This window comes from Pygocentrus nattereri, chromosome 8, assembly GCF_015220715.1.
Source record: "Pygocentrus nattereri isolate fPygNat1 chromosome 8, fPygNat1.pri, whole genome shotgun sequence".
Taxonomy (NCBI): Eukaryota; Metazoa; Chordata; class Actinopteri; order Characiformes; family Serrasalmidae; genus Pygocentrus; species Pygocentrus nattereri.
This window is the reverse complement of record NC_051218.1, coordinates 4,870,001-4,888,358: the sequence shown is the minus strand read 5'-3', so window position 1 is coordinate 4,888,358 and position 18,358 is coordinate 4,870,001. Positions and strand designations below refer to the sequence as shown.

At 38.7% G+C, this 18,358-nt stretch overlaps 1 protein-coding gene across 4 annotated transcripts in view; it reads left to right on the top strand.

Annotated features, from left to right (window-relative positions):
- Window positions 1–4,618: 4,618 nt before the first annotated feature.
- sept15 (septin 15) overlaps window positions 4,619–18,358 on the top strand; it is a 67,801-nt gene continuing 54,061 nt past the window's right edge. For 2 of the 4 annotated variants that reach the window (XM_017698861.2, XM_017698860.2), the window contains exon 1: window positions 4,619–4,870. In XM_017698861.2, coding sequence (XP_017554350.1) covers window positions 4,832–4,870 — 39 coding nt within the window. In that variant the 5' untranslated portion in view covers window positions 4,619–4,831. Of the gene's footprint in view, window positions 4,871–11,915; window positions 12,142–18,358 lie in introns of those variants that run through there. The other 2 variants (XM_017698858.2, XM_017698859.2) reach the window with 2 other exon arrangements.

Sequence of the window (18,358 nt, the reverse complement as noted above, 5' to 3'; positions counted from 1 at the left end):
CGCTGAGATTAATAACTGATCACATTGATTTATCAGTCTACTCAGGCATTAGCAGAGCTCAGTAACACTGAGATTAATAACTGATCACATTGATTTATCAGTCTACTCAGACTTTAGCAGAGCTCAGTAACGCTGAGATTAATAACTGATCACATTGATTTATCAGTCTACTCAGGCATTAGCAGAGCTCAGTAACGCTGAGATTAATAACTGATCACATTGATTTATCAGTCTACTCAGGCATTAGCAGAGCTCAGTAACACTGAGATTAATAACTGATCACATTGATTTATCAGTCTACTCAGACTTTAGCAGAGCTCAGTAACGCTGAGATTAATAACTGAGCACATTGATTTATCAGTCTACTCAGGCTTTAGCAGAGCTCAGTAACGCTGAGATTAATAACTGATCACATTGATTTATCAGTCTACTCAGGCTTTAGCAGAGCTCAGTAACGCTGAGATTAATAACTGATCACATTGATTTATCAGTCTACTCAGGCTTTAGCAGAGCTCAGTAACACTGAGATTAATAACTGATCACATTGATTTATCAGTCTACTCAGGCTTTAGCAGAGCTCAGTAACACTGAGATTAATAACAGATCACATTGATTTATCAGTCTACTCAGACTTTAGCAGAGCTCAGTAACGCTGAGATTAATAACTGATCACATTGATTTATCAGTCTACTCAGGCTTTAGCAGAGCTCAGTAACGCTGAGATTAATAACCGATCACATTGATTTATCAGTCTACTCAGGCTTTAGCAGAGCTCAGTAACACTGAGATTAATAACCGATCACATTGATTTATCAGTCTACTCAGACTTTAGCAGAGCTCAGTAACACTGAGATTAATAACTGATCACATTGATTTATCAGTCTACTCAGGCATTAGCAGAGCTCAGTAACACTGAGATTAATAACCGATCACATGGATTTATCAGTCTACTCAGGCTTTAGCAGAGCTCAGTAACACTGAGATTAATAACCGATCACATGGATTTATCAGTCTACTCAGGCTTTAGCAGAGCTCAGTAACACTGAGATTAATAACCGATCACATTGATTTATCAGTCTACTCAGGCTTTAGCAGAGCTCAGTAACACTGAGATTAATAACCGATCACATGGATTTATCAGTCTACTCAGGCTTTAGCAGAGCTCAGTAACACTGAGATTAATAACTGATCACATGGATTTATCAGTCTACTCAGGCTTTAGCAGAGCTCAGTAACACTGAGATTAATAACTGATCACATTGATTTATCAGTCTACTCAGGCTTTAGCAGAGCTCAGTAACAATGATTAATAACTGATCACATTGATTTATCAGTCTACTCAGGCTTTAGCAGAGCTCAGTAACACTGAGATTAATAACTGATCACATTGATTTATCAGTCTACTCAGGCTTTAGCAGAGCTCAGTAACACTGAGATTAATAACCGATCACATTAATTTATCAGTCTACTCAGGCTTTAGCAGAGCTCAGTAACGCTGAGATTAATAACTGATCACATTGATTTATCAGTCTACTCAGGCTTTAGCAGAGCTCAGTAACGCTGAGATTAATAACTGATCACATTGATTTATCAGTCTACTCAGGCATTAGCAGAGCTCAGTAACACTGAGATTAATAACTGATCACATTGATTTATCAGTCTACTCAGGCATTAGCAGAGCTCAGTAACACTGAGATTAATAACTGATCACATTGATTTATCAGTCTACTCAGGCTTTAGCAGAGCTCAGTAACACTGAGATTAATAACTGATCACATTGATTTATCAGTCTACTCAGGCTTTAGCAGAGCTCAGTAACACTGAGATTAATAACTGATCACATTGATTTATCAGTCTACTCAGGCTTTAGCAGAGCTCAGTAACACTGAGATTAATAACTGATCACATTGATTTATCAGTCTACTCAGACTTTAGCAGAGTTTATTGGCTGGTTGCAAAGCAGAAATCTGATTAGTGTCTGACTCATGTTGACCGAGAGTTTCCCCATTGTCTGATTACTCCAGTGTATATAAATACGTTGATCAGATCAGTGACAAAATCTGATTTTCGTTGATTCATCTGTGGACTACTTCTACTGAGAGTCTACTTTAGAGTTCATCTAATCTCAATCTCATCTAATCTCAAATGAGACTTTAACTGAATTTAAAATAGTTCATAATCAAGAACGGATGGAGTTTCCTTTGAAAATAGTATTTTTTGATTTACTGAATAAATATTCCAAAGGTTTTCTCCTGCCAGTGTAAACAATAACTGCATGTGGCTTGGACTGAAAACAGATGCTTCATTTCTGTACTGTATTCTGTTACATCCCAACTCTGCTCATTGCTTTGCTACACTGAACAGACTTGAATCTCACAAAAATTCCACCATGGCCTGGAAAAGGTAGGAAGCCAAAAATCACTTTCATGATGGATTGTGGAATTTCATGACTGCTTTCGCCGTGCCATGAACATACTTTCATGCACACTTCAGAACAGCAATACATGAAGTCAGTTCCTGTATAATCCCCCTGCAATTCCAAAACCCAAGCTGAAACAGCCCATTCCGACCACAGGATTCATCTCACGTACCATCCGATTAAAGCAAACCTTCTGCACCTAATTTGCGAGACTCTAACAGCTAAAGTTGTGTAACCATCCAGCTATGCATGGACAGCAGTGTGTATGAAGAGTGAGCTTATGGCCGTCGCCCTCTAGTGGTGTTTATCTAAAAGTATACTGGAATTTGTGACATCTTTACTGCCTCGGCCCTGGGACATCCCTGTCGGAAAAACAGCAGGAATTCTGTGATGGTCTTAGCTGCTTTATGCTCATGTAGTGCCGGTTTAGCTGGTCACTCAGCATGACCATCCCACCATCCAAAGCACATCATATACTGGTTTTGCTGGTAACCAGCCATGCTGGTCTGTGCTGTTTTTTTCGAGCAGGGATATGTGTGTTAAGGCCTTCTCAGATCTGTGCAGGCACAGCGCCACCTGCCTACAAACCACAGCAAATGGAGATTCATCTTTTTTTCTGCTGACTAATGTTAAATGCCTTAAATGTTGAATGAATGAATGAATGAATAAAATGAATGAATGAATTAAATAAATAAATCCAGCATGTTTTTAGCAGCCCTATCCACAGCACCCAGGGAGCAATTGGGATTAGGTATCTTGCTCAAGGACACCTCACTCATAGACTGTCAGCTCTGGGGATCGAACCGGCAACCTTCTAGTTATAGGGCTGGTTCCCTAACCTCCAGACCACAATTTGTCTTTTTCGCCTTTCAATGCTGTTATGGTACCCCAATTCGTATACTACGAGGCTCTTAAATCCTCTTAAATGTTTAATAGTTCTTACCTGCGTGTCCAGGTAAACTGCTACTTTGATTTTACTGATGATAATATATGTTAAATAGTTTTGTTTTGTGTTGTGCAGAACATTGCTTGGCTCTTGTAGTCTTTTAAATGTGCTTTAAAAATAAATCTCATGGCTTAACAGGCCGCACTGTGTTGCTTATTGTCTGGTGTTGTATATTATGCACCCATTTCACGCTGTTGTGTATCTGCACGTTATCTCATCTTCATTTAGTTCTGGTTTTAAAACCCAGCTCTCCGGTAGTGCGTTCCCTACACCGCCCACTAGATGGAGGTCGTACACTAAAGCTGTACGTCCTAGATTTTCGCATTACGCTTTACAAAAAATACTGTACCTATAATAGATTTAGAAATTAATACGTTTCAGTTCAGCTTTACATTAAGCAAAGCGGCTGCTTCAATCGGCTGATATATGAGCGCAAACACGATCGCTAAAGAAGCAAAAATACCCTTTTCTCCCCACATTATAAACTACAAAGACCACAATTCTTTGCGTGCAGCTTTGAACCAATCCGAGCGTGCGGGCGGTGTTCGCCCACATGACGTCACTCGAATCGTTTTCCAATGAACGCCTGCTTCAGGGTAAACGGTATGGTTTTTATCCCACCCGTTTTCCGACAAACCCCGCCTCCTGCACGCTGATTGGATAGTTATGTGAATAAAATAGCTGCGTTTTATTATTTAAAAAAAATTATGTATTCAGTTTAGATCAATAATAAATCCCCTCACTTGCAAGTGAAGTACAGATGACACCAGAATTAATTTATTTTTGCTTCCTACCACTTTTTTGCCTTTGTATTTCGTGTTTTGCCTACTGTTTATCCGCGTTCTTATGCATGCACTGCTGTTATTTTTATTATTATTAAATATTGTATTATTAATAATAATAATACTTATTATTATTATTTATTACAAATTACTACAATGTTTATTGTATTGCTTTTTTTTACACATTTAAAAATCACTAACAAATCTATTTTTTTTCTACACATGACGTTGTTACGTTATGTTGTGACCTAGTAAAAATATTCACTGCAAATAAAAAAAATGAAATCGATTTTCAAAAATCGTCTCGATTTTCCGCTGTGTTCTACGGTGACGCGTCCGAGTCTCGTCTGTCCAATCAGCGAACTGCTTTGAGAACACCAGCCAATAGTAATGAGGAGGAGGCGGGCCTTCTCGTTATGATAACGAGTGGGGGGAGGAACGCCCTCAGCCCCGCCCTCGGTCCCGCCCACAGTCCGGCGGCCTTCAGCGCGGCGCTGCTGACTCTCCCCTCGGGCTGCATGGCATTCACACCGTCCTGCCGTCCACACAGAGCGGTGTAGAGGATCAGGCCGGTCCGCAGGCAGCGCGGTGGTGCAGAGGTGGAGATCCACCCCTTTGTCGCGTCGACTCTCGGTGTTTTATGCCTGATCTGTTCGCGTTGAGGCTGGGCGGAGGCGCTGCACGATGATCGAGAGACCCGAGTCCGCTGTTTCCAGCGTTGCGGTGAGTCCGGCTCCGATATTTCTCCTTTTCTCCACGCATGTTGTTCAACATTGGTTCCGTCAACACCCAGAGCTCATTCATTGCGTCCGAACGGCGCGTCGGTTCTCCGGGTGTCACCACGCACCGCACGGCGCCTGAGCTGATTACCCTCCATCACTTCTGCTCTACTGAATTAACACTATTACCAGGCTTAATTCAAAGCTACGTGGTCCTATTTACTAACACTGCTGCTGAGAGAGGCTGGGTAGTCATGGCTGGCAGGACATCTTCAGGATCCCCATCCTCCATCTCCTGCTGAATGAGCCTCTACCATCTCACACAGAAGCAGATGAAGTGCTGCGCTCTCAGAAAGATGGTTCTCCATGGGTTTCCTAGTAGTGGGAATGGTTCTGTTTAGATCCATGAGCTCTATAATGGTCCTTTGCACGGTGAAATAGTTCTTCAGATTGTTGGAGGGGGTATTGTATATTCTCATAGATGGAACATCTTTGAAAATGGTTCTGCATAGCACCCGAAGGGTTCTACTAATCTTCACATCATAACAATAGGCGAACCTTTTGGGTGCTATATAGAACCATTTACAATGGCTCGATTCTCCATCGATCCGGAGAACGATTTCACCGAGCTGCGATGCGTTTAAGCAGGCGAGTGGTTCTCTGTAGAGCTCATGATTCTAAAGAACCCTTGAAGAACCACGTTTTTTAAGTGCCTGTAGGTTTGCGGTATGTGGTGGTGAGCAGCCCTGTGGCTAATGAGAATGACAGACAGGCCTGGAGAGGAGAGGGGAGAGGAGTGGGGATGCATGTCAATGGGGGGATGAGAAAGAAAGGCAGCAGCTAACACAGAGAGCAGGCCTGTTCAGAGCTGCTCCATATCTCGTTCCTCTCAGCTGTGAGCCGATGTTCCGGTTACAGTGACGGTAAAGTGCAGAGCCATGTCCCAAGCGTTGGGTTAACACCCGCCGTGTTCGTGAAGGTCCATGTGGGCGCAGATAACATGCAGATTTTAATGCTGCGAGAGCACCGTGAGCGTGAATCCAGCACCGTGAGCGTGAATCCAGCACTGCATGGGTGGGTTTAATGGCCTAAGAGTGAATTCAGTGCTCGTTTGATCTTGCATTTTTTTGTTTTTCTGAAATTTGATGAGTCAAAACAGACAAAAAAAAGCACCACAGTTAATAAAACTGACTAAAACAACGACTACAATCATCTTTCTTCATGTTTTACAATCTGTCCTGCACTTAACTCAGTTAAAGACGACTGATTATGCCCCATTCATAATGAACATAGTTGTTCATTGTTGTTTTGATTATACATTTTATATATATATAAATATATACTATTGTGATTTAATTTATTATGAGGCTAAATACCATCATTTATACAGCAGTTAGTTCCGGCCACGCAAGCTGATTGGTTGAGAAACGTTCTAACCGGGCTGTTATTTCACCATAGCATCACAAACACTATCACTCCACTGACACGCTGTTGCTAAGCAACGACTTTGACAGCTGTAGGAGACGCTCGAGCCATTTGAACATTTTTACTTCTCACTTTGCCACAAATAGAAAAGGGACACTGTTAAGATCACATCTGACCGACAGCCGGTTTGGTCCGACTCTGAAGACGAGACGACACTAAATTCCCAAACTGTCGTCACCACTGAGCAGCTTTTCAGTCGGCAGCTGTGACAGAAGAACAGCTGAACAACCTGGAAACAGCCAGAAATGAACCCAACACCATTCGCCAAACTAAACGGGCTGTAAGAAGCTTTACAGACCGGCTGGAACAAAACAACATTAATACTGATCTGGAGAAAACTGACCAAACTGAGCTGAACCTGATATTGGGTCAGTTTTACGGCTCAGTCTGATTTGGTCCGACACGTCTGGCGAATGGTGTTGGGTTCATTTCTGGCTGATTCCAGGTTGTGTAGCTGTTCTTCTGTCACAGCTGCCGACTGAAAAGCTGCTCAGTGGTGACGACAGTTTGGGAATTTAGTGTGAGGAGCTGGAGAATGAACTGCTGGCTGAGCAGCGAGTGGGCGGAGCTCGTTACTCTGACGTAGCAACGAGCTGCTCGTTAAGGAGCGACAATTAGGAGGAAGGAACTGAACATTAAACCATATTAAACGCCGCGTTCACGGCCAGTTTATTCATTTCTTACTGTACTAATTTACCTGTTGTAGTAAAGCAGTAGAGCACTCGAAGTGTGTGTTAACACCAATGACATCACGGCTGTGGAGATCTACGGTGGCCGAATCCCAGCCGTGATGTTATAGCGATAACACACTCCTCGAGTGCTCTACTGCTTAAATATCCTGCCCTAAACGTTAGAGAGATGCCATGTATCGCCAGACATTGAACTTAAAATCAAACCTTTATGCAGCCCAAAACTAAAATCGCCGACTCATCAGGCACAAAGACCTGTTGGCTTACATTGTGAGAATAAGGATGACGTCAGTGAATTCACTGCTGTGTGTGTTCGTTAAATAATGTTGGTGAGAACACGAGATTTTGCCATGCATCACCAAGTCTGATAAACCTGTAAGGGCAACTCAAAGAAGTCGGTATTTCTGCCGTTTCTGTCGTGGGCTGCAGGTTAGGGATCTGGCCCTGTGACCGGAAGGTTGCCGGTTCGATCCCCAGGGCCGACAGTCCATGACTGAGGTGTCCTTGAGCAAGACACCTAACCCCCAATTGCTCCCCGGGCGCCGTGGATAGGGCTGCCCACCGCTCCGGGCAAGTGTGCTCACTGCCCCCTAGTGTGTGTGGTGTTTCACTTGCATGGATGGGTTAAATGCAGAGATGTAATTTCCCCGGTTGTGGGATCAAAACAGTATCACTTTTACGTGCTCCTGTGATTCACGCTGCTGTTGCATTTTGCATTCATTTCATGTTGTCGTCTCACAGCTGCTGCTTTGCACAAGAACACACATTAATAGCAATATTAATATGTAACTTGTCAAAGTTGTGCAGTGATTTAAACGAAGTGTTATGAAGCTGTTGTCGATCTGAAGTGCGCTCTGAATGAGCTTCAAAAGCTTCAAAAATCACGGTTCATCCAGTGGTAAAGGAAGCCTTGTGCAGGAAAAGCCCTGATTCAGCCTTTAACTGTGGACGTGCAGGCGCCGTGACCCTTCTGCAGCTTGGAAGGAGTTTAAGGGGCTGTCAGGTGGGACAGAAATGAAACAGAAACCAACGAGGAACCTGCACTGTCGGTGGTGAAGTGACCGATTTCTTTGACTGATAAACACAAATGAGTCACTGATTGAGTAACTAAAACTAACTTCCCCAGAAGCCAGATCAACCCAAAGGAGCACGCTTTTCTATGTTATTTGAGACAAACTGCTGATGCCGCTTTTGCCGAATTTACCAGCGAATTCGAGCGTGGTTTAGAAACGTCACTGTGGCTTTAATGTGGTTCTGAGTTGAGTTTTAAGTCGTAGAGATACCAACTTCATCTTGTATGAACAGAAACCACTTTATAACGTCTCTGCTTCCACTTTTTTTCATTTTCTGAAGAGCGTCAAACTACAGTTACAGCAACACTGAAACTAACCTGGTAGCCTTTACGTAGTATAGAACATTACTTAGTGTAAGCCGTAGCTCTTCCCACTAAGCTCTTATTCCCCCTGGGTATGTTTTTGCTGTTCCATCTGAATTTTGGTTGGTTCCCCTCAAATGAACAGAACGTGTGTTTTATGGTCTCCACATATCACTATATGCTCACAATTTACTGCTGAAAGCCAAAAATCTCCGACGCTCTTTGTGTTATTTTATTAAAGTGATGTTTCCAGAGCAGATCACTGAAGAGACGCCGTCTGTTTATAGTTTAGAGCCCAGATTTGGGGAAAAACGGGTCGACTTTCAGGAGAAAAACAAAGTTCAGCTTCTTTTATTATAAGGGTTTAAAATGACGTCACCGTCTATTAGACTGGAGAGAAGAGCTACAGCCTCACACGACGCCCAGCTTCTGAATGGAGCTTATGGAATATGAACGTTATGAAGATCATGGCGTTACAGAAGCACTCACTAAGGTTGTGTTGTTGGAAAATGAAGCTGAAATGGAGATACTGATTGGTTCTGCTGGTAAGTTTGAGTCTGTCTGACAGTTTAAGTGGTTAAAAGTGGGGATTTTTTTCATTGTAATCATCCTGGATTCAAAGCCAGATTGGTGGGGCGTCACCCCAGTGTGGCAGATCAAGTGGCCGCTCGGTTCCATAGGGTTAAGTATCGCTGCTAAAGCTACACTTGGCACCCGCCTCTGTGGACACTGTGAAACTAAGCAGAGGGTGATGTCAGCACTGTAAGGCTGAGCTCAGTGCGAGGAGAGTGAATTCACCATTGTTAGTGTTCATTCAGTGCTGTAGGTGTTAATTCAGCTCTGGATGTGGTGTTTTGTGCTAACAAGCCTCTCACTGAGCGTAAATCTGAACCCTTTCCCAAAGCTAAAATTAGCACGTCCCTCGACATGCACTGAGTCACTAAGCAAAAGGACGTTGCCGCCGTTTGTTATGGTAGTGAAGATGATGTCATCCAGGATGCTCTGTCCGGGCCTGAGGCGCATACGGAGTGGCACAGATCCTGCTGGGAATTGCACTGTGGTATCCGTGCACGTGCGGACACACGTTCCAGTGATGTTAAAATGCGCCTACACTCTTAAAACTAAAAGCTCACTGGACGACCTTTTGGAAATGAGGTCAATTTAAAGTTTAACGAATCTTCAATTTGATGGTAAACCAGTTCAGTGTTCTTTACATAGAAATTAACATCCATGCCCACAGACTTTTTTTTAAAGTATATTCAGCACAGTGTGAAAGTTTTAGGCATCTAAGCAAATGTTTAACCAGTTGACCTCAGCAGTGAGTTTATCACAGTATGCATTAGAATAAAGTCGTATTCATAATTCAAATAAACAGAAAAACAAAAAGTAACAAGAATTTCTCGGGTCCATATTTTTCCTGGACACCTTCACAGCCGCCACAGAGACTCGTTAATATCATCAATGACATCATGAGCTCAATTTACTGAGCACTGATTGGTCAAACCAGGAGCTGCTTTTTAACTACATATAATACTGGGCTTCCTCGAGGAGAGGCTTGGAGATGGATAAACAAACAAACAGACATCCAGAAAATCACTATTTATTGTGTGTGTGTGTATATATATATATATATATATATATATATATATATATATATATATATATATATAGTTATTGTTATTAATATTCTATACATTTTGTTTATTCAAATATTAACACTTTTCTCATCAAACAAACAAAAACTACACAAATAAATAGATTTTGCAAATGTGTCTTGGGTGCCTAAGACTTTCGCACAGTACTGTACATCCTTCTTTCACCCTTCCCTCCCTTCTCTTTCCTCCATTCCTCCACTCTGGCTCCGTCCTTTTTTCCTTTATTCCATTTGTCCATGGTTGGAAAAACTGTGTGGACAAGCCTCAGGTGCAGGAAGTGATGCAATAACATCAATGTAGCAGCATCGATGCTGTTACGTAAGAGAGGGAAAGTGTGGAAAATGCCCTCGGGCAGCGAAGAGAGCGAGGCCAGCACTATGAATAGACCACCACATAGGCTGCGCTCACTATAGATCGGCTTATAATACGGCTGGACTGTATGTAGCTGCCAGGGCACAGCTGTGTGTTTGGGAACTTCTGTTTCGCTGGCATTTGATTAAAGTTTATTTTTCTTAGATGACAACAGAATTAGTTTTATCAGTAAATAAAATATAATAAAAATATAGTCAATAAATAAAAGTTAACAATCTCTTATTTTGTCAGGATTTATTCATGTTTATTTTTTTTCCTCGGATCAAATCAGGTTTCAAGATATCACAGACAACTAGCTCACACTAAGATGTTCGAATCCACTGAATATATGAAAAAATTCATCTTAAAACCAAAAAAATTAAAAATAAATACAAGTTTTGCACACATTAACACATTTGACACTTTCTCATGACTGTAACTGTGTATTAACATATCAGTAACTATTATGTTCTTATCAAGCTATTTTAAAAGCTCCGTCAGATAAGGTAAAATATATATTAGATATAAGATATTAGATAAAATGGTTGTGAAAATGACGCCTGATGCCAGAGACAGTGCTTCACTGTAGTTTTGAAAAAGTTTTGGTCTAATACATGTTAGTGGTGGAGGGATACATGCAGAGCGTAGTAAGGAAAAATAGTCCCCAAAGAAAATGCATTTTTCCAGATTTATCACTATTTTACCATCATCAACGTTCCATATAAACTCAGAAGGCTCGTGTAGGTTCACTGGTGGTTCTGGATAGTAAATAAAATGTCTATATTGGCGTTGTAGTCATGGTGACGTCTGGTTCCTATCACCACCACTGTAAAGACATCTGAACCATTTCACACCAAACCGCTCTGTTTTCATCTCAGTGATGGAATTATGCAGAAATTCTTTAAAAAATTGGTGGAATTCCCCTTCAATGGTTTTCCAACATAGTCTCTGTCTGCTGCCTCTGAAACATTTTCCGTTGTCCATAGATGTAAATAGGATGAATTTTCTTGTGCTTGGTGAAAGAGCGAACCCTGCTGACTTGGTCCACCTTATAATGGAAGGCAGTGGGCAGGTGCTGAAGCCAACTTTGAGCCAGTGGGTCTCCTGTTCTTTCACGGAGAAATGGTTCCGTTGTGTTTCGTTTCTTTAAATGTGACTTAATGAAATGGAAATGCGAGTGGACTTTTGCTAGTGTAGATGTTTGGGTTCGTTTTCAGGGCTCGGCTACTATGTTGTGTCTACTTCTAGTTTACGCTGTTAGTGGGTGAAAACGGAGGACGCCGTAATGTTCGCAATGGCCTTCAATGTCTGATAACTGCAGTGCAGCGCTGTTTGCATTGGATTCAAATAGTGTCATGTCCTGTCGGAGCCGCAGGGTTTAATCTGATGCCCCCTCCCTTCTTTCAGTCTCTCTCTCTCTCTAAATGAGATTGTTGGTCGGTTAGTTTTCCATCGGGCCTCCTCGTGCTGAGACCGCTGTTGTGTGGAGAGTTGAGCGGTTTACTCTGTCCGGTTCTCGGACCGTGCTCCGGCCACTGATATGAGATTAGAGAACGATGAGGACGAGAAGGATGTGGAGGAGGAGAAGGAGGTAGAGCGAAGGCGGTGTGAGATGTTAGAGAAGGAGAGCCTGCAGCTTGGCAAGGCGCTCACGGTCATCTGGAGCGAAATCCACTGTCTCCATGACGACATCGACTTCATCATGGACTTGATACGAAATGTAAATACTGAAGAGCAGCATTAGCTGCTTCTTCCTCCCCTTAGTCTCTCTCTCCCTCTCTCTTTCTCCCTCTCTCGCCCCCCACCCCCTTCAAATCTTCTCTACTGTTATCTTGCCTGCTAACTCCTCCTACAAGCTCCTCGTGCTCCTGAAGTTCCTGAAGTGCATCTTAATAAGCCTCTATATGTGTTCCCTAAAATAAAGCCTAAGCCAATGCTTTGTATGCAAAGTGTGTAGCAGAAAGTGTTTACTTTCTGACTAATGTCACTTATTTCTCTGTAGAGCCCGAGTCAGAGGGGGGATGTGGGGGGGGGGGGGGGTGTAACGCTATTTGAGTGGGGTAATCACTTTCAGATATTCGAGGGGCAATTAAAGCGGAGCTGAATGTGTTGTTGGGAGGGGATAATGCTGTTTGAGGGCTTTAAGTGGGGTCTTTCAGGCTTTTTGAGGAAAGGCGGGGGTTGAGGAGATAATGCCCTTTGTGTCTTTTTTGGGGGGGTTGGTGCTGTTTGAGTGTTGAGTGAGCGTGTTTGAGTGTTTTTTGTGGGAGTGGGAGGTTTAGAACTGTTTTGAGAGGGATGTTACTCCCGAAGCTTGGTTTAAGCCTGAAGGGATTGAAAGAAATAATGATTTTTGAGTATTTTAAAGGGGGCGTTGTTGAGAGACGGACAGTGATGATGGGTGTTTTTCAAAGCAGGGTCATTTGAATGCTGTTAATGCAGTTTGTTTGGGTGTTTTCTACATGGATAATGCAATTTTAACATTTTTAATGTGGGGGATTATTATTTAAACCCTTTTCACATTTGCCATAAGATGCAATGTCAGCCTGGAGGTCCTTCAGTTCAGTCTTGAATGTTAATATTGTCTTGGTGTTACTGCACTATTCATATTTACAGTCTATTACTGCACTATTCATATTTACAGTCTATTACTGCACTATTCATATTTACAGTCTATTACTGCACCATTCATATATTTACAGTCTATTACTGCACTATTTATATTTACACAGTCTATTACTGCACTATTCATATATTTACACAGTCTATTACTGCACCATTCATATATTTACACAGTCTATTACTGCACCATTCATATATTTACAGTCTATTACTGCACTATTCATATTTACACAGTCTATTACTGCACTATTCATATATTTACAGTCTATTACTGCACTATTCATATTTACACAGTCTATTACTGCACTATTCATATTTACACAGTCTATTACTGCACTATTCGTACATAATTTGACATAATTTGAAAATACCTGTGACTCTTTACAGTGTTTGTAAATTTCATGAGAAATTGGCTAAAAGAAGTGACTAAAAATGACTTGGGAATAATTCTGGTTCCACTGACTTACATTAAAAATGAAGTAGGTTTTTTCTTTCTCCTGTAAAGTTACCATTTTAGAGATACGAGATGACAGCAAAGTTGCGTTTAATGTTTTCTAATCCAATTAATAATGTTATTGAATTTCAATATTTAAGACATATTTTGATTGCATTGTAATGATATTTTCAGTGCAACTTATTTTATTTACTGTGTTTTCTACATGGATAATGCAATTTTAACATTTTTAATGTGGGGGATTATTATTTAAACCCTTTTCACATTTGCCATAAGATGCAATGTCAGCCTGGAGGTCCTTCAGTTCAGTCTTGAATGTTAATATTGTCTTGGTGTTACTGCACTATTCATATTTACAGTCTATTACTGCACTATTCATATTTACAGTCTATTACTGCACTATTCATATTTACACAGTCTATTACTGCACTATTCATATATTTACACAGTCTATTACTGCACCATTCATATATTTACACAGTCTATTACTGCACCATTCATATATTTACAGTCTATTACTGCACTATTCATATTTACACAGTCTATTACTGCACTATTCATATATTTACAGTCTATTACTGCACTATTCATATTTACACAGTCTATTACTGCACTATTCATATTTACACAGTCTATTACTGCACTATTCGTACATAATTTGACATAATTTGAAAATACCTGTGACTCTTTACAGTGTTTGTAAATTTCATGAGAAATTGGCTAAAAGAAGTGACTAAAAATGACTTGGGAATAATTCTGGTTCCACTGACTTACATTAAAAATGAAGTAGGTTTTTTCTTTCTCCTGTAAAGTTACCATTTTAGAGATACGAGATGACAGCAAAGTTGCGTTTAATGTTTTCTAATCCAATTAATAATGTTATTGAATTTCAATATTTAAGACATATTTTGATTGCATTGTAATGATATTTTCAGTGCAACTTATTTTATTTACTGTGTTTTCTACATGGATAATGCAATTTTAACATTTTTAATGTGGGGGATTATTATTTAAACCCTTTTCACATTTGCCATAAGATGCAATGTCAGCCTGGAGGTCCTTCAGTTCAGTCTTGAATGTTAATATTGTCTTGGTGTTACTGCACTATTCATATTTACAGTCTATTACTGCACTATTCATATTTACAGTCTATTACTGCACTATTCATATTTACAGTCTATTACTGCACCATTCATATATTTACAGTCTATTACTGCACTATTTATATTTACACAGTCTATTACTGCACTATTCATATATTTACACAGTCTATTACTGCACCATTCATATATTTACACAGTCTATTACTGCACCATTCATATATTTACAGTCTATTACTGCACTATTCATATTTACACAGTCTATTACTGCACTATTCATATATTTACACAGTCTATTACTGCACCATTCATATATTTACACAGTCTATTACTGCACCATTCATATATTTACAGTCTATTACTGCACTATTCATATTTACACAGTCTATTACTGCACTATTCATATATTTACAGTCTATTACTGCACTATTCATATTTACACAGTCTATTACTGCACTATTCATATTTACACAGTCTATTACTGCACTATTCGTACATAATTTGACATAATTTGAAAATACCTGTGACTCTTTACAGTGTTTGTAAATTTCATGAGAAATTGGCTAAAAGAAGTGACTAAAAATGACTTGGGAATAATTCTGGTTCCACTGACTTACATTAAAAATGAAGTAGGTTTTTTCTTTCTCCTGTAAAGTTACCATTTTAGAGATACGAGATGACAGCAAAGTTGCGTTTAATGTTTTCTAATCCAATTAATAATGTTATTGAATTTCAATATTTAAGACATATTTTGATTGCATTGTAATGATATTTTCAGTGCAACTTATTTTATTTACTGTGTTTTCTACATGGATAATGCAATTTTAACATTTTTAATGTGGGGGATTATTATTTAAACCCTTTTCACATTTGCCATAAGATGCAATGTCAGCCTGGAGGTCCTTCAGTTCAGTCTTGAATGTTAATATTGTCTTGGTGTTACTGCACTATTCATATTTACAGTCTATTACTGCACTATTCATATTTACAGTCTATTACTGCACTATTCATATTTACACAGTCTATTACTGCACTATTCATATATTTACACAGTCTATTACTGCACCATTCATATATTTACACAGTCTATTACTGCACCATTCATATATTTACAGTCTATTACTGCACTATTCATATTTACACAGTCTATTACTGCACTATTCATATATTTACAGTCTATTACTGCACTATTCATATTTACACAGTCTATTACTGCACTATTCATATTTACACAGTCTATTACTGCACTATTCGTACATAATTTGACATAATTTGAAAATACCTGTGACTCTTTACAGTGTTTGTAAATTTCATGAGAAATTGGCTAAAAGAAGTGACTAAAAATGACTTGGGAATAATTCTGGTTCCACTGACTTACATTAAAAATGAAGTAGGTTTTTTCTTTCTCCTGTAAAGTTACCATTTTAGAGATACGAGATGACAGCAAAGTTGCGTTTAATGTTTTCTAATCCAATTAATAATGTTATTGAATTTCAATATTTAAGACATATTTTGATTGCATTGTAATGATATTTTCAGTGCAACTTATTTTATTTACTGTGTTTTCTACATGGATAATGCAATTTTAACATTTTTAATGTGGGGGATTATTATTTAAACCCTTTTCACATTTGCCATAAGATGCAATGTCAGCCTGGAGGTCCTTCAGTTCAGTCTTGAATGTTAATATTGTCTTGGTGTTACTGCACTATTCATATTTACAGTCTATTACTGCACTATTCATATTTACAGTCTATTACTGCACTATTCATATTTACACAGTCTATTACTGCACTATTCATATATTTACACAGTCTATTACTGCACCATTCATATATTTACACAGTCTATTACTGCACCATTCATATATTTACAGTCTATTACTGCACTATTCATATTTACACAGTCTATTACTGCACTATTCATATATTTACAGTCTATTACTGCACTATTCATATTTACACAGTCTATTACTGCACTATTCATATTTACACAGTCTATTACTGCACTATTCGTACATAATTTGACATAATTTGAAAATACCTGTGACTCTTTACAGTGTTTGTAAATTTCATGAGAAATTGGCTAAAAGAAGTGACTAAAAATGACTTGGGAATAATTCTGGTTCCACTGACTTACATTAAAAATGAAGTAGGTTTTTTCTTTCTCCTGTAAAGTTACCATTTTAGAGATACGAGATGACAGCAAAGTTGCGTTTAATGTTTTCTAATCCAATTAATAATGTTATTGAATTTCAATATTTAAGACATATTTTGATTGCATTGTAATGATATTTTCAGTGCAACTTATTTTATTTACTGTGTTTTCTACATGGATAATGCAATTTTAACATTTTTAATGTGGGGGATTATTATTTAAACCCTTTTCACATTTGCCATAAGATGCAATGTCAGCCTGGAGGTCCTTCAGTTCAGTCTTGAATGTTAATATTGTCTTGGTGTTACTGCACTATTCATATTTACAGTCTATTACTGCACTATTCATATTTACAGTCTATTACTGCACTATTCATATTTACAGTCTATTACTGCACCATTCATATATTTACAGTCTATTACTGCACCATTCATATATTTACAGAGTCTATTACTGCACTATTCATATATTTACACAGTCTATTACTGCACCATTCATATATTTACACAGTCTATTACTGCACTATTCATATATTTACACAGTCTATTACTGCACCATTCATATATTTACACAGTCTATTACTGCACTATTCATATATTTACAGTCTATTACTGCACTATTCATATTTACACAGTCTATTACTGCACTATTCATATATTTACAGTCTATTACTGCACTATTCATATTTACACAGTCTATTACTGCACTATTCATATTTACACAGTCTATTACTGCACTATTCGTATATTTACACAGTCTATTACTGCACTATTCATATATTTACAGTCTATTACTGCACTATTCATATTTACACAGTCTATTACTGCACTATTCATATATTTACAGTCTATTACTGCACTATTCATATTTACACAGTCTATTACTGCACTATTCATATTTACACAGTCTATTACTGCACTATTCGTATATTTACACAGTCTGTTACTGCACTATTCATATTTACAGTCTATTACTGCACTATTCATATTTACACAGTCTGTTACTGCACTATTCGTATATTTACACAGTCTGTTACTGCACTATTCGTATATTTACACAGTCTATTACTGCACTATTCATATTTACAGTCTATTACTGCACTATTCATATTTACACAGTCTGTTACTGCACTATTCATATATTTACACAGTCTGTTACTGTACGTTTCATTCTGCATACTTATCTTTTTATATATGCTGCTTTTATTTTTCACTGTTATCAGAAGAAAACGTTGTATCTCCATTTTGGACCCTTTTCAGTTTTTGACATAATTTGAAAATACCTGTGACTCTTTACAGTGTTTGTAAATTTCATGAGAAATTGGCTAAAAGAAGTGACTAAAAATGACTTGGGAATAATTCTGGTTCCACTGACTTACATTAAAAATGAAGTAGGTTTTTTCTTTCTCCTGTAAAGTTACCATTTTAGAGATACGAGATGACAGCAAAGTTGCGTTTAATGTTTTCTAATCCAATTAATAATGTTATTGAATTTCAATATTTAAGACATATTTTGATTGCATTGTAATGATATTTTCAGTGCAACTGTTTTATTTGACTATGTTAATAAAACTATCAAGCAATTTCTATTTCACTGGGGGGCAT